Source organism: Artemia sp. Qi Xiang Cuo, chromosome 13, assembly GCF_049724085.1.
Source record: "Artemia sp. Qi Xiang Cuo chromosome 13, ASM4972408v1, whole genome shotgun sequence".
NCBI lineage: Eukaryota > Metazoa > Arthropoda > Branchiopoda > Anostraca > Artemiidae > Artemia > Artemia sp. Qi Xiang Cuo.
The window spans coordinates 17618770-17642465 of NC_142806.1; the positions used below are offsets into that span (position 1 = coordinate 17618770).

At 34.8% G+C, this 23696-nt stretch overlaps 1 protein-coding gene across 2 annotated transcripts; it reads left to right on the top strand.

The window, feature by feature from the left end:
- Positions 1–210: 210 nt before the first annotated feature.
- LOC148945029 (large ribosomal subunit protein eL34-like) lies at positions 211–20798 on the top strand. 2 transcript variants are annotated; one of them, XM_089098581.1, is made up of 4 exons: positions 211–285; positions 12161–12225; positions 15813–16010; positions 20670–20798. In XM_089098581.1, exons 2-4 carry the CDS (start codon positions 12161–12163, stop codon positions 20758–20760), a joined length of 354 nt encoding a protein of 117 aa, XP_088954707.1. In that variant the 5' UTR covers positions 211–285; the 3' UTR covers positions 20761–20798. The 2 variants fall into 2 exon arrangements, with proteins under 2 accessions (XP_088954707.1, XP_088954708.1); XM_089098582.1 differs by lacking the exon at positions 211–285 and adding an exon at positions 340–386.
- The last annotated feature ends 2898 nt before the right edge of the window (positions 20799–23696 follow it).

Sequence of the window (23696 nt, forward strand, 5' to 3'; positions counted from 1 at the left end):
TCCAAAAATTTTCACGCCTGTCACCAACAAAATAAGCCAGTTTAGCGTAAAATAAGCCACTCTGGCCACACTGCAGTAGAGCTCAATCTGGTTGACTGGTTGAGCTGAAACAGTCTATCTGGTGCACGCAAAAAAGCGCCTATAGGTAAATTGCTGTCAAACCTTACTCGAGTGCTACCTATATGGAATAAATAACTAAAAACAAACAGCAAACATCGTAAAACGTGTTTATCTTCGAAGAAGTAGAAGCTGTAATTTAAAATAGTTTGCCATCAAACTAGAAAAGTATGTTATCCTATTTGATCCTCTAATATATTCCATGTGATGACCAATGAATGAGTTCTTACAGATTGAATGATCTCATTTTTATTAAATAAATGGATTAAGTAACTTCTAACACTTATTTAATTTGGTAACTTTTGACACAATTTGAATGGTTTAAGGATTAAACAATTCAAATAAGGATTTCGGACAGTTTTAATGATTTCCAGTATTATGATTTGAGAAGTACAATTACAAATTAATTTGCTGAATGAGGTCCAATATCTACGCTTTTTGTGAAGACAACTCTAAATAGTCTTTGGAATAAGGGCTTTTAAGTTACACAACTTGGTCCTACAAGAACAAATAGATTGAATTGAAGCTAACAATCATCAGCTGCCATAGTTCAGTTATTATCAAGTTAGACTTCAAATCAGGATGCCAAGGGTTCAGTTTCTTCATCAGACATTTTTGGTTCAATCATGGTTTTGTACCTTATTAGATAAAAAAAATGGTAAAGTTCTACGAAATCATATTATTGAGTTAGGACAAAAGTGAATACACCATTCAATGCCTTTTTGTATGCTGATTATGAATATAATAAGCATTTCTATCGGAAATGAATTTCAGCCCCCCCTATATAGGCCAATTCAGGGTTAGGTTAGGTATAGCCTATATAGGGGGGGGGCTGAAGTTTATTTTGGATAGAAATGCTTATTATATTTGTAATCAGCATAAAAAAGGCATTGAATGGTGTATTCACTTTATTCCTAACTCAATAATATGATTTCATAGAACTTTACCAAAAAAAACAAGTTTTTTTAAACTGAAAGTAAGGAGCAACATTAATACTTAAAACAAACAGAAATTATTCCATATTTGAAAGGGGCTGTCCCCTCCTCAATGCCTTGCTCTATATGCTAAAGTTTGACTGTCTTACAACTTTATTTTTTAAAACAATTAAAAAACTTTAGTGTAAAGAGTGAGGTGTTGAGGAGGGGACAGCCCCTTTCATACACAGAGTAATTTCTGTTTGTTTTAAGTTTTAATGTTGCTCCTTACTTTCAGTTGAAAAAAACTTGTTTTTTTAATTTAATTTCTGATCATTTTTTTAGTTAATACAGCTTTTATTTTGGCTCACTGTGATTGAATAAGTAAGACAAAATTTGCATATTAATTTTGTTTTTCTTGTGCTAAATGGCTTTCCAATAAGCCAAAACCAATATTATACAGAAATACCAATACAGAAATTATTCTGTATATGAAAGGGGCTGTCCCCTTCTCAATGCCTTGCTCTTTATGCTAAATTTTTTGTTGTTTAAAAAAAATGGAGTTGCGAGAAAGTGAAACTTTAATGTAAAGAGCAAGGCATTGAGGAGGGGACAGCCCCTTTTATATACAGAATAATTTTTTTTGTTTAAAGTTTTAACATTGTTCCTTACTTTCAGTTAAAAAAAACTTGTTTTTTTTTAATTTAATTTTTGAACATTTTTGAATTAATACAGGTTTAGATTTTGGCTCACTGTACATGAATAATTACAACAAAATTTTCTTATTAATTTTACTTTTATTTAATTAAATGGCTTTCTCAAAACTTGTTTAATTTTATTTATGAACATTTTTATTAGCAATAAATATATGTAACTTACAAATTAACTTAGGTAACAAACTTCTATATTCACATATTCTTATGTGAATATGTGAATATAGTGTAATATAATGTATATTAGGGAGTTCACCCCCTAGTCAATACCTTGCTCTTTAATCTAAATTTTGAATTTTGTTCCAATTCTTTAAAAATGACCCTTAATCACAAATGCAGTTAATTAGAATAAACAGCTCTTATGAAAGTACTAAAACATCTTTGGCTAAAAGAGCAATGAAAGTACTTAAACATCTTTGGCTTAAAGAGCAAGGTATTGACTTGGGAGTGAACCCAATCATATACATAATATTTTCTGATTGTTTTAAGTTGTGATGTTGCTCCTTACTTTCAGTTGAAAAACTTTTTTTTTTCAATTTAATTTCTGGTCTTTTTTTCAAAGAATGCTGGGAAATCTGGCGGCCCCTTCATAGCAATGTCCCTTCCCCCATGAAACTTCCTTCATGGAAAGATCCTCCCACATAAACCCCCCTCCCCCCACTACCAGAAAAAATACCCCCTGAAAACATCTTTATACTTCCCAATAACCAATACCATATGTTAACATTAGGTAAAGCTCATAACTTTCAGCCCTCTCCCTGGGGACTTCGGGGAATTAAGTCATCCTAAAATACATAGTTATCATATTTTTGACCATGCTGAACAAAATGTCTATCTCAAAATTTTGATTGGGTGACTTTGGGAAAAAAAATGTGCATTGGAGGGGGCCTAGTTGCCCTCCATTTTTTTTGGTCACTTGAAAGGGGACTAGAACTTTTAATTTCCATTCCAATGAACCCACCCATGATATTCTAGGACCACTGGGTTGATACAATCACCCCTGGAAAAAAACAAAAAACAAACACACATCTGTGATCTTTCTTCTGGCCAAAAAAATGCAAAATTCCACATTTTTGTAGATAGGAGCTTGAAACCTCTACAGTAGGGTTCTCTGATATGCTGAATATGATAGTGTGAATTTCATTAAGGTTATATAACTTTTAGGGGGTCTTTCTCCTGTTTTTCAAAAATCAGCCAAATTTTCTCAGGCATGTAACTTTTGATGGGTAGGACTAAAGTTGATGAAACTTGTATGTTTGAAATCAGCATTAAAATCTGATTCTTTTGATGTATCTGTTAGTATCAAAATCCCGTTTTCTAGAGTTTTGGTTACCATTGAGCTGGGTTGCTCCTTACTTAAAGTTTGTTACCACAAACTGTTTGATAAATTATTATTTTTCAGCTAATTCACTGATTTTTTTTTTTTTTTTACTATTTGACACAGTTTGAGTGGCCTATGGATTAAACAACTCAAGGATTTGGGACAGTAGTAAAAATTTGCAGTAATTTGATTACAATAATCAAACTCAAGTAGTTTGAGTTAACATAGAAGCCTGGCAATACCTTCCAAGAGCAAGCTATGTTTTTTGCCCTGGATTCATTACTTGAATTTTTATTTTCCTAACCTAACCCCTTTTAAGATAGAAAAAACAGTTAATTTGCAGGTGGCACTATAATTTAGCTAGGATGAAAGTGAAAACATCATTTGATGCCTTTTTTATGGGCTTTCATAATTCAATAATAATTGTTTCTGTTGGAAATTGCATCTTGAGCCCTTAAAGGGGTCCCACAGGTATTTCATTTTTGTAACCACATATAGAAGTTATCAACAGTAGTCAAGTTATTGAAAAGTTGTTAAAAACATATCAATAGTTTATAAATAAGTCATTCAAGAGTAATATATTCCAAAAATACTTATTTATAACAATTCAAACCTCATTTATTGGGCAACACGAATATAAACTGTTTTCATAAAGTTTCAAGTTTTTCAGATGCTGTCAACAAAAATAGCACTGAATTGTGCAATTTGAAACTTAGTTGTTGACAATTCAGGGTATATATTTGCACATTAAGGGGGTGGAGGTGGGTAAATTTCATGGTAACTTTACTGTGGACCACATTAAGTAGCTAGGATGAAAGTGAAAATATCATTTGATGTTTTTTTTATGCTCTTTCATAATTCATATAAAATACCTTTGGGGCCCCTATAAGGGTTCAAGATGCAATTTGCAACAGAACTGATTATTGAATTATGAAAGAGCATAAAAAAGGTATCAAATGATGTATTCACTTTCATCCTAGCTAAATTATAGTGCCACCTGCAAATTTACTGAAAAAAGTAGCTAGCCTAATCTAGAATTTTACCATTTTTATTGATCAGAATAATTCCTTTTTGACAGTCAAAATATTGGTAAAATTCTACTTTAGCTACTTTTGGCTATCTTGGAAAGGGGTTAGGTTAGGAAACTGAAACTTTCAGGGATGGGTCTACAGGCTAAAGTATGCCCCAGGAAGGTATTTTGAACTACCTAGCTCTGCTCCATCTCTCTCTAGAGGCTCCAGAAATTTGAGTACATGGTAGGTCTATACCTATTGAAATTCTGACAAAATAACATTTTACCTTAATTTTCAGTTACCAAGTTTCTTTGTCTTTGGGTTTAGTTCTGAAAATGCAATTCATGTTATTTGAGTAGAATTTTAAGTCATATCAATGTTTTTTTTTCAAAATTTAGCAAATGTATTTGCATATCTTTAAAACCTTATTAATTGGGGTTGAGCAAAGTTGTGAAGCTGGAAACAATTTTGTTGTACTGGATTTAAGCAGAAGATCTATTTTGTAAGATTTTGCTTTTATAACACATATTTTAAAGGTCATCAGAGGTCAGTAACCTCTGGAGGGAGAAGGAGTAGAGGGAGGTACTTCAAAATACCTTGCTGGGACATTATTTAGTTGCTTTCCAATCACTTTTGACTATTAAAAAGGGCACTAACCATTCCAATTTCCAATCAAATGACCCCTTTTCCAAGTTTCTATGACAACTCCTTTGATACAAAGTGCCCTGGTATGAAAGAAAATAAATAATACATTGTGCCAACATTGTTTCTTCACTTAGGCAGTGCTATTGCGCTGCCTATGATAGGAAGCTTTTTTAAAAGTGCTAAGAGATCCAAAATTAATATGCAAATTGTTTTTCAATGTTTCATGCATGGTGAGCCAAAATTGAACCTGTATTAGTTGAAAAACATTCAGAAATTAAATAAAAAACAAGTTTTTTTTTAACTGAAAGTAAGGAGCAACATTAAGATTAAAACACAAACAGTAATTATTCCATGTATAAAAGGGGCTGTCCCCTCCTCAATGCCTCACTCTTTAGGCTAAAGTTTGACTCTTTTTCACCACTCTACTTTTTAAAACAGTAAAAAAAAAATTAGCATAAAGAGCAAGGTGCTGAGGAGGGGATAGCCTCTTTCATATACAGAGTAATTGCTATTTGTTTAACTTTTTATGGCACTTCTTACTTTCAGTTAAAAAAACTTGTTTTTTTTTATTTAATTTCATAAAGACAATACTTTTGTCACCATATGAAGAACTGTGTATATTGCAATTGTATCTGTCTGGTTTATATGCAAAGTAACACAAGAGATGGAAATTTTCAAACAAGAGAGTAGTGAAGAATAATGGTTTACAAAATAATATGTGGCAGGGATAGTCACTAGTGATAAATCACTTGGGGTGGCACTGTGATTGGGTGATTTTTGGGAACTTGTGGAACCAAATTTTTTTTTGTGGTGACACATAGATTTTCAGTAAAATCCCCAAAAATTTGGGGATAGTGCAAGCCCTGCTTGATTTCTAATCAGGAAAGTCAAAATACTTAACCACACAAGAAAAGAAAAGCTCCAACTTTTCATTTGACTCAATAAAGAATTGCTGCAAAATTAATTCAAAGTCAGCTGAATGCATGTTGGCAATGTCATGCTGGCGGCATTGTGACCCTTTGGCAGTGGTCAACTGGGCCTCTCATTGGAGGTGTTTGGTTGCCGTGCTAGGGTCTAGATGTAGGTACATCAAAATAACTTCCTGGGACATACTTTAGTCTGTAAAACCATCCCTGAAAGTTTCATTCTCCTAATTTTACCCATTTCCAAGATAGCAAAAAGTAGCCAAACTAGAATTTTACCAAAAAATAGTACCCTTATATTCTTTATTTATGCTCTTACCTAATACTATAGGCTTAGACCATTTGCATTTCCAACAATGATCCCAGACCTAAAGCTTTTTTCTGCTATCCAAACTAAACTTTTAACAATTTTTCCAACTGTGTTTCAGCTCTTCAATCTAAAACTAATAGCTAGGGCAAGATACCCAGTAGTTGGTCATCTAATCCACTCTAATGGCTAAATCACTGTAAAATCAGTAAATATTGAATAATAAATTACTTGACCTACAAATAAAGTAAATATAGGCTATCACTCTAATAATGCTGTTTTTATGCCATTTCTACTGGAGAGAAGGAGACATGTTATGAAAATCAATCTTAATTCATAATATGTAGAATAATCATAGCTAACACATTTTACATGCAGCCCCAGTATACTTTGTTGATTTTTTTTACTGTCAGGACATTTTGGGGAAGGGGCTAGCCCTTCCACCCCTTTGGGGCAAACCTAGGTATTTTGTCAGAAATCTTAATATGTATAAAAAGTATAGAATCAGGAATCTAATGGTACTAATTTTCTTATGAATGGGTTCCTTCCAAGGAGTTGCTAACAGATCCATTATATACCCTAATTTTTGTCCCAAGTTCAAATTAAGGCTATTTTTTGGGCTTTTGAAAATGATCGTTTTGGACCCTTGAAAATGATCATTTTTCTATATTTTTGGGTATAAAAGGGCCAACTACTGGATATCTTGCCCTAGCCGTTAGTTTTAGATTGAAGAGCAGAAATGCAATTGTTGGCAAAAATGTTAAAAGTTTACTTTGGACAGCAGAAAAAAACTTTAGGTCTAGGATCATTGTCAGAAATACAAATGGCCTAGCCTTTAACATTAGTTAAGAGCATAAATAAGGAATATAAGGGTGCTATTTTTTTGGGTAAAATTCTAGTTCAGCTACTTGTTGCTATCTTGGAATATGAAACTTTCAGGGATGGGTCTACTGATTAAAGTATGTCCCAGGAAGGTTTTTTAAAGTATCTACATCCACATCTTCTCCCTCTAGAGGGTCGTGACCTTTGATGACCTTTAAAATTCTTACTATTATAAAAGTGAAACCTTGCAAAATAGATCTTCTGCTTGATTGGCAAGAGCATCACTTTGTAAATTGGTCAGTGTTTATGTAGCTTTACTAGCTTTACTAGTTAGAAGATGAGCAAACCATTCAATGCACCTTTTAATGTTGATACTAATACACTGTTCACTACACTTGCAAATAATATAATCAAAACTGTTAGTTTTTATGATTTTTTTTTTAGAATGCCTTTATTTGACATTATAAAGCAACTGTTAATGAGAAATGGGAACTGAAAGAAACAGGGATGTTTCATATGCAGTCTTGGGCTAAATCTTGTCCCATTAGGGGAGGGGGTAGGTTAGGGTAGCAATTAGTGTATTTGGAATGTATGTTAAAGGGTGCATTGATTTTTGTCTCCATTTTTTCTTTAGTAAAGTTACCATCACACAAATAAATTGACTTATCATTTTGACTGGTAACTGTGTTGTGAATGCCCTCTACTGAGCTTAACATCAACAACAAAATCAAGTAAACTTATCAGGTAGCACAGAAATTAGGTAGTGAAAGGGATAAATTTTTCTTTTCTTGATTAATCATGGTTATAGCAATAGCTGCAACCAAAAGAGCAAACCACTGCTTATAGTAATTAAAGTAATTAAAGTGCAAAATAATATCTTCTAATAATCTAGAGGGGGCAAATTTGTCTTTTCTTTTTTTCAACAAAATGTCAAAAAGGCCATTTTACAATGAATTTGTCAAAAAATCAAAATCTTGGGAGAGTGGCAAATGCCCTTCCTATACCTCCTGCCACAGATTTGAATAATCATAATGGTGAAAGTTCATTGCAAAGAATAAATTTATGGAAATTTTGTAGAGTGTGGAACTCCTCTAAAATGGCATCACATTGCAATGGCAAGTGCAACATTTGAATGATCATGGTTGAAAAGTCCTAGATAAAAGAAATATAATTCCTTGCCTTTAACAGCAAGGAAGGTCACTTTTTTGGGTAAGAATCACTGGTTTGACTCCTTCATTTTTCCAAGGGTGACTGTATCAAACCATTTATTTGTAGATTATTGGGAGAGGATTCCTTTAACAGTAAATTAGGCAAAGGTCTAGAGTAGGGGCTATGAGAAAGAAACATGTTAAGAAAACAAGGCTTACTTTATAATATGCAGAATAATTGTAGCTAACATTTTGATTGCAGCTCCAGTATACTTCCCCCCCCTTCCCAGCCCCAACGCGTAAATAGCCTAAATTATATATTTCCCAGGTATTCTGCCAATGCTTCTCTCATTTCAACCTGTGTATCAACTGTAAATCGACCCATAATTTGAATCAACTGTGATGAAACAAACCAGAAAAAAACGATGGGTTGCAGATTGAGTGAGAAATATATAATTTGGGCTATATATTTGCACATTAGGGGGTGGAGTTGGGGATAAAGTATAGTGGAGCTGTAGTCAAAATGTGTTAACTATAATTTTTCTCTATTTTATGAGGTAAGAATTGTTTTCTTAAAAAGTTTCCTTCTCAATAGCCTCTACTGAAGACATTTACTGTAAATTGTCATACCAGTGGTATTTTGTGCCACCAAGTTTTGCCTAAAGATCAAAATGCCAGAGAACATATATTTTAAGATAGCCAATCAGTTTTTCTGGGTCTGAAACCCTAGAAAGGGGGTTTTCAGCACTTCACCATCTTGAAAAATAACCATTGCATCTGGATCAAGCCTTATAGTATTATGTGAATGTCGTAGTGATTTCAGTCTTAATTCAAAAATTGTCAACTGATAATGACATGAATTTTGCAATGACTTGCAAGGTTTATGATCAACCATCAGCAGATGATTATCTTTTTGAATAACAAAAGAGATTTTGACACAATAAGGTGAAGCTTTCTGCTATTAATTCTAAGATATTTGAATTCTAAATTCATGTAAATTTTAATCTAGTCAATTGGTTTTTCATGATCTAAATCCACACAAGTGGAGGTGTTGAGAGCCATCCCCTCCCCTCATGTTGAAAAAGGAAGGAAATCACTTTTGCATGATTAGCATGCATCTGATTATTTATTTTGTAATTCTTTTTTTGTAAGGCTAGCAGTTTATTGCAAGATTATAGAGATTTTTATGGCTCAATATAAATTTAGTACCTCTACACACTTTTGATGAGTTGTTTTGATAACTATTGTAAAGTTCCATATGACACCTTCTAAGAGTGGATAGGCAGGGAAGCATTAATAAGGTATCATTGTACTCTATGGACAAAACACTTAAATAGAGGCTTAAAGTCCTCCTTATTGTGTACAACCTTAGTTACCAGAAATTAGGAATGCTTATTTTGAAAACTGCCTAATAGAACAAATCTATTTTCCATTAGTAAAGTTTATTTAGTTTCATGAGATATCCTGAATTTCTTATATGCAAATTCTCAAAGATACCAGTTGCAACATACCCATTGGACTCGAGTTACATGACAAAGTTGTAAATATCTCATGGGAAAGTCTAAGGAATTTAGGAAGTAAAACATATTAAACAGCATATTTTACCAAAAAATTATATTGACTAATATAATTTTGTTACCTGCATTCAACAAAGATTTTTTTGTAAGGTGTATGCTTGAAAAGAAATAAAATAAAGCAAAATTTAGTTAAAAAGAAATAAGCAAAGTTTCTCTTACAGAAGTAAAGAAGGAAGTTGAAACTTAACGCTAAGAAAACTTATTGCTTTGTAGATTATACAAGATACATTTGAAAAAGTAGTTTAAATAAGCTGATTCATGATGTTTTTCAACATCTCTTGAATTCTAAGAACTAATGCTTTACAGAAAACAGAACTTGATTGAGTTTCTAGAGAATTATAATCGTTAATGGGAAGTGATAAATATCATGGTTGATGAGGCTATTGTGAGAGTTGTAAATTAATCATGGAATTTTGTGATCCTCAGAGAACATTCTTTTTTATGTTTTTTTCAGTAAAGTACTAGTTTTTAGGATTCTACTGATATTGGAAAATGTGACAAATCAGTTTATTTAGGCTAGTTCCATGGATATGTGTAGAACAATAAATTTTGTTTACTGTAAGTTTCATCTTAGCTCTTTGCTTCTGTAAGAATAACTTCTTTTTTCTTCACAGTAAATCACTAGTTAGATTCCAATCAGTGTACTTTTTAATGATCTTTCTGAATATACTAATACTACCCTTGCAAATTCCATTTGAGTCCTTAAAGGGGCCCTGTAAGTAACAACTTGTTCCTTATCTGTTACTAGTAGAACTAGATAAAACATTCAATTTGAAATCCAAGTCCTAGTTGATATATCACAGTCATGTATTTTAAATATATAGGTTTATTGCATTGAAATTAGATAAACTTAACAACTAATTCATATTTTAAGTTTGCTATTTTTCTCATGGGTGGCTTCTCTAGTGCCACTTAGGCAACTTAAAAAGTTTTTGTTCAATAGAATTGAATTAAATCAATTCAAGTCTTCTTTAATAATTATCACTACCTTCACAATTACCCCATTCCTCCCTATTAATGCCAGATGTAGCAATATATTATATATGTAAGACTGGTGTTTTTATGGGTTTGTATTACTTTGCTTGTTCTTATGTGTTTTTATTTATATATTTTTTTTTGTTTTTTATCAACAACTGATCCATAACATAAAATAATACCAATTTCAAAAAGAAGCTAACAGAACCAGGGATTTTTATCTTGAGCTATATGTAGGCAATAGGGGATGGGGACTGAGGTCATTATAATGGAAGTGGTTATTCTATTTAAAAAGAGCTTTGAATCAATTGACATGTTTCTATTTGCTAACTGCCTCAACCAAGTCTGTTGATTTTAAATTGAAGTTATCAAGTCTTTTGCAGTAGGTTGCATCAAGACATGGCTAATTGTAGACAGAGAAAAGCCAAAAGTGTAACAATATTTCTACTCAACCTTTTTAGCTTGTTATATTCAGAGCTTTCTTATCTGTGAGACTTTCAGAGTCCTGTCCAAGCCCTCTCTGTCCTTGTAATGCCTGGATTTAGCCCTTGCTTATCTGCAAAGTTGCTAATCTTCATTCTTTTTTTTTCAAATTAGCATTATTTGTTGCAATAATCATATTGCTGATTTATTGATAAGAGTAAAAAAAAAGAAAACACAAACAAATAAAATTGGCAACTTTTTGTGTTTAGTCTAGGTCTATATCCAAGCTTAGTTTTGGTCACAGTTTATATAATTATCCAGTATGATCTTCCCTATCTCACCCATTATAAAAACCCAGACCAAGGTGCGAGTGCTCCAGAGAACGTTTTTGCAGATAGAAACATAGGCGGCATCAGATCTTTTCACGGGTAGACAAGTCAGACTGTGATATAATCGGAAACAAGTGGAAACCCGCTATTACGAATAATGCACTTTGTTGGAAACAATTGGAAACAGACTAACCCGCTAATGCAGAAAGAAGTGGGAGGAGCTTTTTGTTCGCACCGAGAACAAAGACCAGAAATGATCTGCAATAAGCTTACTGGATAATTATATGAACTGTGGTTTTGGTTTAGTTTAGTCCAAGTTTCGTCTATATCAAAGCATTGGTGGGAGGAGAAAGGGCCTAGGATACTGGCCATTGATGCCTGAATGGCAAAACAGGTCAGTTTAAAGTGAGTTTGGGTAACATTCTCTTCAGTACTGTTTGTTCTTTTTTGGGGGCAATAACAGGTAAGTTCAAAAACCCATCTACCATTCCAAGAACAAAACAGTTCCAGTGAATACCCTGCTAATACCAAATGCTAATACCAGGGGGCTACCCTGCTAATACCAAATTTTAACTAGGATGCTACAACAGTAGTTTGTTTTACAATAAGCCTACTGTACAGTAAAATTTTAAATTGTTTGTGTTGTGAAATGTTCTGCATGAAAATAGTCCAGTGCGTAGGCTCCAACTTTTCTGAGAAATGGAGGCCCAAGCAACCCCTAAACTAAAAATAACTATTCAAGATTAACATTCAGTATATTGATCTCTGATTAAACTTGGGAATGGATGGTAGCCCCCTCTCAAAAATTAAAAAATGCATTATTTAAGTTGAAAAAATACCCAATAAGAGTTAATCTAGTGTCAGATATTTCTTAAAAAATGTAGAATCAAGTTTGTTTTTGTGCTGTGGAGTTTCTATTGAGTTTGCTTTCAGATGGTCCAGAGACTCACATATAGAAGACGTCTGTCTTACAACACCCCAAGCAACCAGAGGCGAATGTAAGCGAAAATTTATTCAAATTATTTTACTGTCCAACTTGACTTCTGTTGATGTTAAAGAAGGTTTCAAGTTAGTAGAGCATTTACCGAGTTGCAATTTCAGTTTGAGGACAACATCAATTATTCCTGGAATTCTTTGGAGCACCTGTGCATATTTAGGAGGGGTGTAATCCAAGAAAAAGAACTGACTATATAGTTAAAATTATCCAGGAAAGAACTCAAACTAAAATCACTAATTAAGTTTGAGTGTTACTCCCATTGCTTCAGATTGATGTTCCCTGTGAAACATAAAGCAGTAACTTGCACCAAAATAATAAGAGATTTATATCATGTGATTTATTAATTTCAGATATATCATTATATTCATATATAACTATAATAGTTAATATTTGATTCAATTAATATTTGCATTTGTACCAGGAGGCCAGTGGCTTTGCCGCCAGACCCTGGCATGTGGCAGGCTTCTATATATAGATTCTCACTGTCGCTTGGCTTTTAAACACAGACAATTTGAGCCTTTTCTTAATGTCACGAATGTTCACGTCCAAATGGACCTTAAATTAGAGGTGGTGCCTTTGTAAAATTACATTTTCTTTTACTGGACCTTTAAATTTTTGCCTCGGCTTGTCTTTTGTCATTATGAAAGACGTATCACCAAACCTTTGTTTCTTCCAATTTTTCAGGTGATGGGAAAAAAACCTTTTTTTTCTTACAATGATATATCCAATCCATATTTTTGCTCTTAATTTTGATGGTCCAGGTTGTCGAATTTCACATCTTATCACGTTTGATAGTTCAGGTGCTGGTTCCAAAGAATCATCATTTATAGTAATTGCAACTGCAAATTTTTTTTTGGGGCCTTCCAATAGACATTATATTATATAATGTCCGTTTTGTTGCGTTGGATACTCAACAACCTTATTACTTCTATGCATGACATCCTATAAGATAATGTTTATATGATGCCATATATAATGTCATAAGAAATGCTTATATGATGTACTAACATAGTACATGACGTCATTTGCAAAAACCAAAATTAAGGCTCTTAACGAATTTTCTCAGACCTCTGATCATTCTAGATCGTTTTCTTAATGCAAGATAACCACAATTTTCCAGAAAAAAATATGGAGTCGTTTTTGAGAACATAAATACATAAATAAATACACAAATATTGCTCAATCATTAATTTTAAATATATCATTGTATTCATTAATTCCAGATTTATTTACTAAGGGAAAATTTTGATACTATTTTGAATATTTTTTTTAGAATGATCTAAATTCAGCCTAAAAACAGGAAAATGTTCCTATTATTGATTGTTTTTATGTACTTTTTAGTATATATTTCAATTAAAAAAGAGCAAAGCAAATTTGAAATGGTAATTTAACAGATGGTTAAAACTGAATCTTCTCTTCTTGTTCTTCTTGTTAAATTGATTGTTTTTTCGCAGTAAAAAACAAAGTGGGCTTCTAGAGGGGATGGAAAAGGCTACAGATGATTGTTGCCATGCTCCCTCCTATGATGAAAATGTGTATAGCCTCTTGTAGCTAGAAAGGCCTATGTTGGTAACCATGTTCTGTTTTTAACAGAGAAAGATAAATATTTAAACCTTTCATTTTAACGAAAAAAAGAGATAGTAAAATCCCAATTAGAAGTTTGGCACTTGTGAAAGAAGGTGTAAGAAGGACTAGTTTTTCCTTGCCAGTCCCAAGCATCAAAATTCTCTACACCCTGTTGCAAACTCATTACTTTACTTCAGGAGGAAGGACAAATTAGTGTCAGTACCTTGCAGAATTAACCAGCTCCCAGTGGCGTCGTTTTTTTTTGGGGGGGGAGGGGGCAGTGGTCATCCAATTACATAGGAGAAAAAACTATATAGCCCTTGCCCCCTGACTCTCTGGATGTAGACTTCTCGTGCCCCCCCCCCCATAAAAATGCTGGAGCTACGCCCCTGCCAGTTCAGCAATTCCTTTATACTGCTTCTACTAGTGACAGGCTATGCTCTTTAGTTTGTATTTTTTATTGTTATTATTACTATTATTACACAAGACTGCAAAACCTGTTTTGATATAAATTATTGTGATGATCAAATCAATTTTTGAAATTTCCCATTGAAACAAAAAGATGTATAGGTATACAATAACAAATTTAGAGAAAACTTCCAAAAAGATTAAAAAGTATCTTTCCAGAGGGGCAATTAAAAATGCAATTGGGCAGAAATTATAACATGGTTAGAAACATAATGTGTGTTGGTGTTAATTTAGGAATTATTGGGTAAGGATAGCAATTCTAAAAATTTCTTGTGAGCTCATAAAAAACAGAAGTGGAGGTACACATTGTCTAAATTTCTAGGGAGCTCCAAAAAGACTAAAAAGTTTTTTTTTCTGAAGAGAAAGGGTTCTTTTGCTTATTCTTATAGGTGACCCCTCCCCTCCCTCTACCTTATGTACAGGCATAAAAACAGGGTTAAAGAAATAAAATATATCTTAGATCCGTTCTTACCTTTCATGCTCGTACCCATACCTTCATTTGTTCATTCATTTTTGCTGTATTTATTTTTCTCTATTTTTGGGTTTCCCATTTTTTTGCTTCTTATGAATTAGTATGATACTTTGGAATGAAAGATATCATGCCGGCCTTTTTTTCAAGCTTTGTTGTGCTTTGGTGCGACTTGTTTTCACATTGAATATTTTTGAATTTTTTTTTCTAATTGAACCTTAAAAATTTTACGTTTTGAGCAAAATATGCTTCACTTTTCACTGGATCCAAAAATAGGGATATTTGGGTTACCATTTGATATATTTTTGTCCCCAATGCAGTCATCAGGGGGGATGTAAGGGTTCCTTAAAAGCTACCACTACTACTAACAAAAAGTCTCAAAACTCTTTTTGTTTTGTTTTTGTTATGTCTTTTCTCCGTTCTGTTATGTTTTTGTCCGTTATGTTTCCGTTAAGTTTATAGTATGTTATTTTTCTCCTGTCTTAATGTCTTGGCTTTCAAACGCAAGATAACGATTTTGTTGTCATTCGATAGCTGAGATTAGCTTTCATCCATTTACCGAATTACATTTTGAAATTTGCTTTGCGCTTTTTTAGAATGCGATACTTATTGTAAGTTAGTTATAATTCGTTGAGAAAAGGTAAAAAATTTTCAATCTTTGATTAAGTTAAGATCATTCTAAAAAAAGTAATGTCATGATTCTTGCTTGAATGGATAGATCTGAAACTTGAATTCAATAATATAAATAACTTTTTTTTTTGGGTGATGTTACAGCTGTGGTCTTGTCGCAAAATCGTTTGTTTCAGAAGTAGAATAAGATATTTAAAAAAAATTATTACGAGCCCCGTACGGCCGAATTCAAATTTTGGGATGAATAAATAAAAAGCAAAAAGGCAACGAAAACTGGAAGACTATAATTAATTAATAGAAATATATTCATTAATTAAAATTGTGTAGATAATTAAGTGGGGCGGGGGGGGGGCATGGATAAGAAATATCATTAAAAGGACCGGAAAATTAAGGTAATATAAACCCTTGTTTGTTTTTCAAAGTTGCCGGCATTTCTATTTTTATATTTTGTCTAGTGTGCGGACTCCAGGTGGCAAACTCGTGTACCAATACAAGAAGAAACCCAAGTCAGTACCAATTTGTGGTGACACCAAAGTCAAGCTCAGGGGTATCAAACCAGCCAGGTCCTATGAAAAGAGACGATTTAGCCGAAGACTTAAGACTGTCTCTAGAGTCTATGGAGGTGTTCTCTCTCATTCTGCTGTTAAAGAAAGGTTGGTCAATCTCGGCTATTGTATTTCCATATCAGGGGTGCCAAGAAGTCCTGGAGGTGGGGACAGTCTTTTCCCGATTTTATTCAATTAAATAACCTAAAAAAGATATTTTTTCAAAATATAGCGCGGGGGGATTGACACCCCGATTCTCTACTATTATATCTACCGTGTATTGCATTGCTGAGCCAATTCTAGAAATAGTGGCTATAGAGCTAGAAATTATATGTTTGCCAGGAATGTGTTCTTTGTTTAAAATTAATGAAAGTTTAATTTTCGTTAGTGGGTTAGTTTTGAACCGAATATATATGTTCGGAGGCAATAGCGAGCAAAGATTTGTTTGTGGCATTCTGGTAATGATAATTCATTGGGAAAGCCATTGTCTAAAAAAATGAATTAGGGAAGTACTTCAAAAAGTATTCGTGTGGCTTCCAGCTTTCTTGCTGACTTGAATCTGAGTACAAGAGAAGGTATGAATGATGTTCGTTCAAGGTGTCTGAACTGATCCACTTTTTGTTGGGGCGGCGAACTTTTGCTGGGCGACTTGTTGGTGCGGAATCATTTGTGAGTGTTGGAATATACTGCGCTAGTGGAATATCGTCCTCTTCTTCGTCAAACAGGACTGAGAAGTTATTGACATTAGCCCGTTCTAGAAAATCTTGACTCTTTTTCACTATCAGAGGACACTTGGTCTGCATCTGTTGCACACGTGTTGCCAGGTAAACACCACTCAGGGTCGGTTTCGTCTCCACTATCTTCCAAGTCGCTGATATCGCTGTTTTCAAGCCAGAACAAGGCTTTCTCCAAGGATGCTGCAAAAGAAAGAAACTGTTGGTGCTTTATACGTCACAGTAGGAAACTTTAGACAAACGACAACTCCATTTAAATAGCCTCACTGAAGGAAAAAAAAATCTTAGTCCTAACCAGAAAAAAACTTAGCTTCAAAAATACAAGCTTCCAACCCGTTGAACTTCTAAGGTAAGACCGAATATGCAACCCATTGTACAAGACTGAAAGTCCTTCTGTCAGATAGCAGCAATAACAGTAAATGCGATAAAGATCAAACCTGTCAATACTTCAGTCTCAGGGTATGTCGCCTGATTTTTTTCTAATCTATCCTATCTCTTTATATTTTTTGTCTAATTTCTTGCCATTTGACCTTTTTCGCAAGTTGATTTTCTTTATTTCACTTGCTCCTGGTTCGGCCTCCATTACTGTTACTGGACTGAAAAAAAAATCACAGATGGCAGCAAACGCCTCTTGCAGAAAAGGAGAAAATCTTTAAGTCCCGATTAATTCGTAAGCGAATATAAAACCAGCTGTACACCAGGTCCGAGGAGGTTATACGAGCATCCCTTTCATAAGAACCATATATGCCCCCAGGGCATAATTAAGACCCCGGGCCCTGGGGGTTTGTATCGACACCAGAGTTTTTCTTATCCGACCTTTGAACTATTTTAACAAAATGGCTATCAAAATTTTTATCGGATGGGTTTGGGGAAAAAAGGCGTAGGTGGGGGGGGGGCTAGTTGCCCTTTGATCTCTTTTGACTCTTAGAAAGTGAACTCGAACTTTCATTTTCCAATCAAATGAGCCCTCTGAAGTTTATACGAGCAGTCCTTTAATAAGAACCATATATGCCCTCAGGGGATAACTTGCAACACCTGCCCCCGGGCCCTGGGGGGTTGTGTGGACACCTGAGTTTTGTTATCTTTTGAACTATTTTTAACAAAATAGTTATCTAAAAATTTTTATCGGATGCATTTGGGGGAAAAAAGGCTTGGGGGAGGGTTAGTTGTCCTCAAATCTCTTTAAAAAGCTGAACTAGAAGTAACAATTTTCAATCAAGTGAGCCCTCTCTCAAGTTTTTACGAACATCCCTTCCATAAGAACCATATGCCCTCGGAGCATAACTTACAACGCCGGCCCTCGGGCCCTGGGAGGTTGTGTTGACCCTGGAGGTTTCTTTATATGATCTTTGAACTAATTAAAAAAAAACCTATCTCAAAGTTCTTATCCGGTGGGTTTGAGGAAAAGTGGGGGGGGGGCTAGTTGCCCTCTGATCTTTTTGTCTCTTAAAAAGTGAACTAGAACTTTCAGTTTGCAATCAAATGAGCCCTCTCTGAAGTTAATACGAGCATTCCTTCCAGAAGAACCATATATGCCCCCAGGGCATAACTTACAACGCCTGGCTCCGAGCCCTTGGAGGTTGTGTCGAGATCGGAGTTCTGTTATTTGGTCTTTTAACTATTTTTAACAAAATGGCTATCTCAAAATTTTTGTCGAATGTATTTGGGAAAAGAGGGCGTGGGGGCTAGTTGCCCTCCGATCACTTTTGGCTCTTAAATAGGGCACTAGAACTCTCGATTTCCAATTGAATGAGCCCTCTCTGAAGTTTATGCGACGACCCCTTCTATATGAAGTGCCCCAGGAAAAGAATAATTATTTTAAGTAAAGGCCGTATGGCCTTTATTATAGGCAACGCTATAGTGTTACCTCTGATAGGAACTAAAATTTAGATTTTACTTTTGATATGAATTTGGCTTAATTTGATTCATAAGTTTGTTGGTTCTACAAGTTCCTCTCAGTTGTTGTGTAAAGTATATTGAGCAAATGCTAATTAAGTATTATTACTTATTATTGCTTGACTAACTGTTAGAGGATTGTGTATTATTCTTTTCTTTCTCGACAGGGTGTTTTAAGGGTCGACCTTGTAACTCAGCCTTTTTAACTCTTTAGAAAACATAATTTTTTTCAAATAATTTAAAAAAGAAACTGAGTTTTTTTTTTTAATTTAAATTCAGTATATAAAAAATTTGATCTAACGGTGAATCGAACTCGGGTTTTCCGCCTGACATCGAGGAGTCTCACCGCTACACTAAAGAGACATAACTGAAGTTGTTTTTTAGTAACTTGATAAATCTTTTTGACGCAAGCAAAACTAGATATTTGGTTTTTAGGAAACAGAGAAGGAGTAATTAGATTGAGCTGACATTTCGAGGATAAGCTTCCAGGCCCCAGGAAAGCATATCCTCTAAAATTCCGCCCGATCAGACAACGTTAAAGAGGGGTTGTGGTGGGAAAAATTAACATGGGCTAATATAGGAAAACAAGGTTTTTCGTAAATGTAAATTCGGGGGATAATTTTTTCGGTCTGAAAATATCAAAAGGCCCTAACAGGTCGATTTCTGCTTCGAATGAGTCCTCATTCACCCAGATCCGTGGCCAACTGGGGCCTTTAGGCGTGACTAAGAAAAAAAAAATAAATGTTGAATTTTAAGTGGCTAGATTTGTTTTTTTTAAAACAGGGAAAGAGTAATCGGATTGACCTGAAATTTCTGGTATAATCTTCCGGGCCATAGTAAAGCTTAACCTTTAAATTTCAGTCCAATCAGACAACGTTAAAGGGGGGCTGTGGTGGGAGGGTCGAAACTTCCGGCCCAGTTTACCCCATGAAGATAAAGTCGGAGGAGGATGAAATTTTGCAAGTTTCTTAGTTTGAGCTTGGGCTACAAAATGCGATTACCGCCGTCTCTCTGCGACCTCTAGGACCTGAAATCGCTTAACATTGTGGTGGGTCGCCTCTTTATAGAGGCACAAGTGTGCCTCCTTGATGAAGTTTCAATGGGCTCCAGAAGTCAATTACATTAAGAATTATTAATTATTTGTTCTTTTACCCTCACCCTGAAATGACCAATAACTTTGGAAGTCAACCCCTTAGATGCTATAATGAGCAAAAGGGCCTAACAGATATGTTCTTTCTGCGTTTAAAATACTAAGAATGGGAATTTTACTTCTTAATGAATAATCTGGAAAGAAAATACGAACAGATAATGTATTATAATTGTCTCATTTACTGTTGTATATATTTGTGAAAAATGGAATTCAACAAAGTTGCTGAATTCCTTTAAGCTAATTTGATTCTGATTTAATTCAACTGGATTCTGATTTAAATTAGTATTTGATTCTGCATGGACTTATATTGGGATTTGGAATGATTTGCTGGGTTCATTTAGCTATATTTTGGCTCGGAAACAGTCGTGTTTTGTTTTCTGTCATATTTGATGCATGGCAGTTCCTAACAATGGTGGTGCCCGGGGCAAAATTAATTACAGTGCCCCCTTTCCGATTCAAATGTAAGCAAACAAAGCCAAATCAAAGTAAAAAAAATTGAGCAAAATTGGCAACCCCCCTAGCTGACCTGGTTGTCCTCCCCCCTTTGAAAAGCGGAGATTTGATGCGTTTAGTTGAAAATTCATGTGTCAATATGATTCAATTCCGAGGGAATCAATTGGGGGGGGGGGGCTAAAGGGGGATTTTTGATTGGTAGCAAAATCGGGAGAACAAAAATGGGCCCTTAGTGTCCTAAATTTTGAAAAATTCCCTTTTTGTGTCTAAATTTTTTAAAAGAACGCTTTTTGCTTTGCCCTCTCTCTCACTGTTTTGCCCGCTTTCTCTCTGTTTTGTCCTCGTTCTCTCTGTTTTGCCCTCTTTCTGTCTGTTTTGAATTCTTTCTCTTGGTATGCCCTATTTCTCTCTGTATTGCCCTCTCTCTCTCTCTCTCTCTCTCTCTTCCCTATAACTCTCTCCCACTTTCTAATGGCCTTCGTCTCCTTCTATATATTTTCCTCCTGATTTACATATTTTCTTATTTTTTTCCAGGATCGTAAGAGCATTTCTTATTGAAGAACAGAAGATTGTTGTTAAGGTATTGAAGGCACAACAGGGTGCTACCAAGGGCAAGAAAGAGTAACCTTTTGTGTTGAGCTAAATAAACTTGACACTCGTCTATTTTCTTGTATATATAAGGTTTAGAAGCAAAACTTATTTTGATCTCTCTATAGTGGATGTAAAAGAGAAGAGGCTGTTTAGCAGTAGCTGGCTCTTGAAAATATATCTCGGCGTTCTGATCATTTTTTAGATTAAGACAGATGTCAAACTATATAGTAATCATATTTCCAGTACATTTGAGTATCGATGATGAAAACAACTAATCCCGCGGGGACTTCGACATGTGTAACTAAGCTTCATGATGAAAGTCGTCTATGATCGTACTTAGATACAGGACAGAGGTTGAGTCAGCCCTCCCTCTCAAATTTGGCCCCGAGGACACCTGTCATGAACCTCTTACTTTTTTCTACTCTATGTAAAATTCGGTACTTGTCAATTAGCTGGAACCCACGCAAGAAGTCGAGCTTGATCGAAATGTTTGTCTGACTCGTAAAAACATAACAAAAATGGATATAAACAAATTTTTTTATGCGTTTTTTTAGTTTTTTTTTCCACGCAAGAAGTCAAGCTTGGTCGAAATGTTTGTCTGACTCGTAAAAACATAAGAAAAATTTATATAAACAAATTTTTTTATGCGTTTTTTTAGTTTTTTTTTGTGTTACCTCCCCCGAAAAAATCCTGGATACGGCCCTGGGTTTTAGTTAATGCTAATGAAATAAAACAAAATAGGATGAAAATATAATCGTTTAAAAACAAATTTGGGCTATATGTTTGCACATTAGGGAGGTAAAGCGTAGCATACATTAAATACGTAACTTAACCTAGGTACCTTCCCCCCCCCCCCCAAAATCCCAAAAAACAAAAGTTTAAATATTGTAAACGCAATGACAAACCACGGTTTGCAATCCAATTCTCTATTGAAAGATACCCGTTTGACTAGTTTCTTAAGCATCTTCCGTATACAATATATCGCGTGGGTTCCGGCTAATTGACAAGTACATAGAATTCTTTGACCCAAGTGTTATAAATACTAGGAGTTGCCTTACACTACAATATAAAACTTGAACCTGGAATTAAATTAAAATTAATTTTAATTTACTCTCTCTTTAAACTTTTTAACTTTTAAATTAAAAGTAACCTAACCTTAGTTCGGCCCTAGGAATGACCTATGGATGGATGATAGATAGACTTATCTATCAACAAATGAAATGACATCATTTTTCTACAATCCTAAAAAGGACATATCCCAGATTTGTCTCTCAATCACTCGGACTATCTGTCTTGGCTTTTTCTACAATTAGCCACATCTTGATGCCTGCTGCAAAATACTTGATTTTCAATTCTTCCTAACATAGGGAATAGAGGAAGGGCGGCCTGTATGGCTTAAAGGTAGTCCATTGAGCAAAATTATGCTTTTAAATGAACTTTCTATAATTTTCTGGGTTTGAGGCTTTCTGGATATCTTGCTCATTTGAATGAATGAATGAATGTTTTTTGTCAGAACTACTACTCACAAGCTCAAATGGCTGAATTCGTGTTCTAGTCAAGAAACTAACATAGGCATTGGGCTGCCTAAGTAAAGAACGATGTTGGCACAATGTATTATATATTTTTTTTGTTCTAGTCCAGGGCACTTCGTATCTAAGGAGTTGTCGTTGAAACTTCGAAAAGGGCTCATTCAATTAGAAGTTGGAGTGGCTAGTGCCCTTTTTATTAGTCGAAAGTAATTCGAAGGTAACTAACACCCCTTCCACGCCCACCATTTCCACAAACATATCCAATGAAAATTTTAAGATAGCCATTTTGCTCAGCATAGTTGATTTTCAGATAGAAATTATGTTTTTGAGGAGGATACTCCCCCACAGCCCTCGACAAGGTTGTAAGTTATGCTCTGGGGGCATGTAAGATTTTTATAGAAAGCGTTGTCGTAGAAACTTCAAAACAGGCTCATTCGATTGGAAATTCAAAGGGCTAGTGCCCTTTTCAATAGTTGAAAGTAATTGGAGGGCAACTAACCCCCCTCTCACGCCCTCCTTTTCCCCAAACACATCCAATCAAAATTTTGAGGTAGTTATTTTGTTCAACGTAGTTGAAAGTCCTGGAAATTAGGTCTTTGAGGATGACACCCCGCCCACCCACATCCCTCAGGGCAAGGGTTATAAGTTATGCCCTGGGGTCATATAAGGTTTTCATAGAAAGCGTTGTCGAAGAAACTTCAAAAGGGGCTCATTCGACTGGAAATTGAAATGGCAAGTGCCCTTTTTAATAGTCGAAAGTGATTGGAAGGCAACTACCACCCCTTTCACCCCCACCATTTATCCAAACACATCCAATCAAAATTTTGAGATAGCCATTTTGTTCAACGTAGTTGAAAGTTCTGGAAATCAGGTCTTTGAGAATGATAACCCCCTCAGAGCCCTCACGGTAAGGGTTGTAATTTATCCGGGCAAGGGTTATAAGTTACACCCTGGGGGTATATAAGGTTTTTATTGAAAGTTTTGTCGTAGAAACTTGAAAAAGGGCGCATTTGAATGAAAATTCAAAGGGCTAGTGCCCCTTTTAATAGTCGAAAGTTATTGGAGGGCAACTAACCCCCCTCTCACACCCACCTTTTCCCCAAACACATACAACCAAAATTTTTAGATAACCATTTTGATCAATGTAGTTGAAAGTTTTGAAAATTAGGTCTTTAAGGATGACAATCCTCCTCCCCCCACAGCCCTCAGGGCAAGGGTTGTAAGCTATGCCCTTGGGGGTATATAAAGTTTTTATAGAAAGTGTCGTCGTAGAAACTTCAAAAAGGAACTTCAAAATAGACACTTCACGCCCATTATTTTCCCAAACACATACAATCAAAATTTTGAGATAACCATTTTTTTCAAAGTAGTTGAAGGTTCTGGAAATTAGGTCTCTGAGGATGACAACCGCCCACAGCCCTCAGGGCAAAGGTAGCAAGTT

What these genes read in the sequence shown, in the direction of transcription:
- LOC148945029 (XM_089098581.1), top strand. Translation starts at nt 12,161, where the DNA reads ATGGTCCAGAGACTCACATATAGAAGACGTCTGTCTTACAACACCCCA. An exon ending in CCAAGCAACCAGAGGCGAAT is followed by an intron (nt 12,226 to 15,812) that starts GTAAGCGAAAAT and finishes TATTTTGTCTAG; the next exon opens with TGTGCGGACTCCAGGTGGCA. An exon ending in CATTCTGCTGTTAAAGAAAG is followed by an intron (nt 16,011 to 20,669) that starts GTTGGTCAATCT and finishes ATTTTTTTCCAG; the next exon opens with GATCGTAAGAGCATTTCTTA.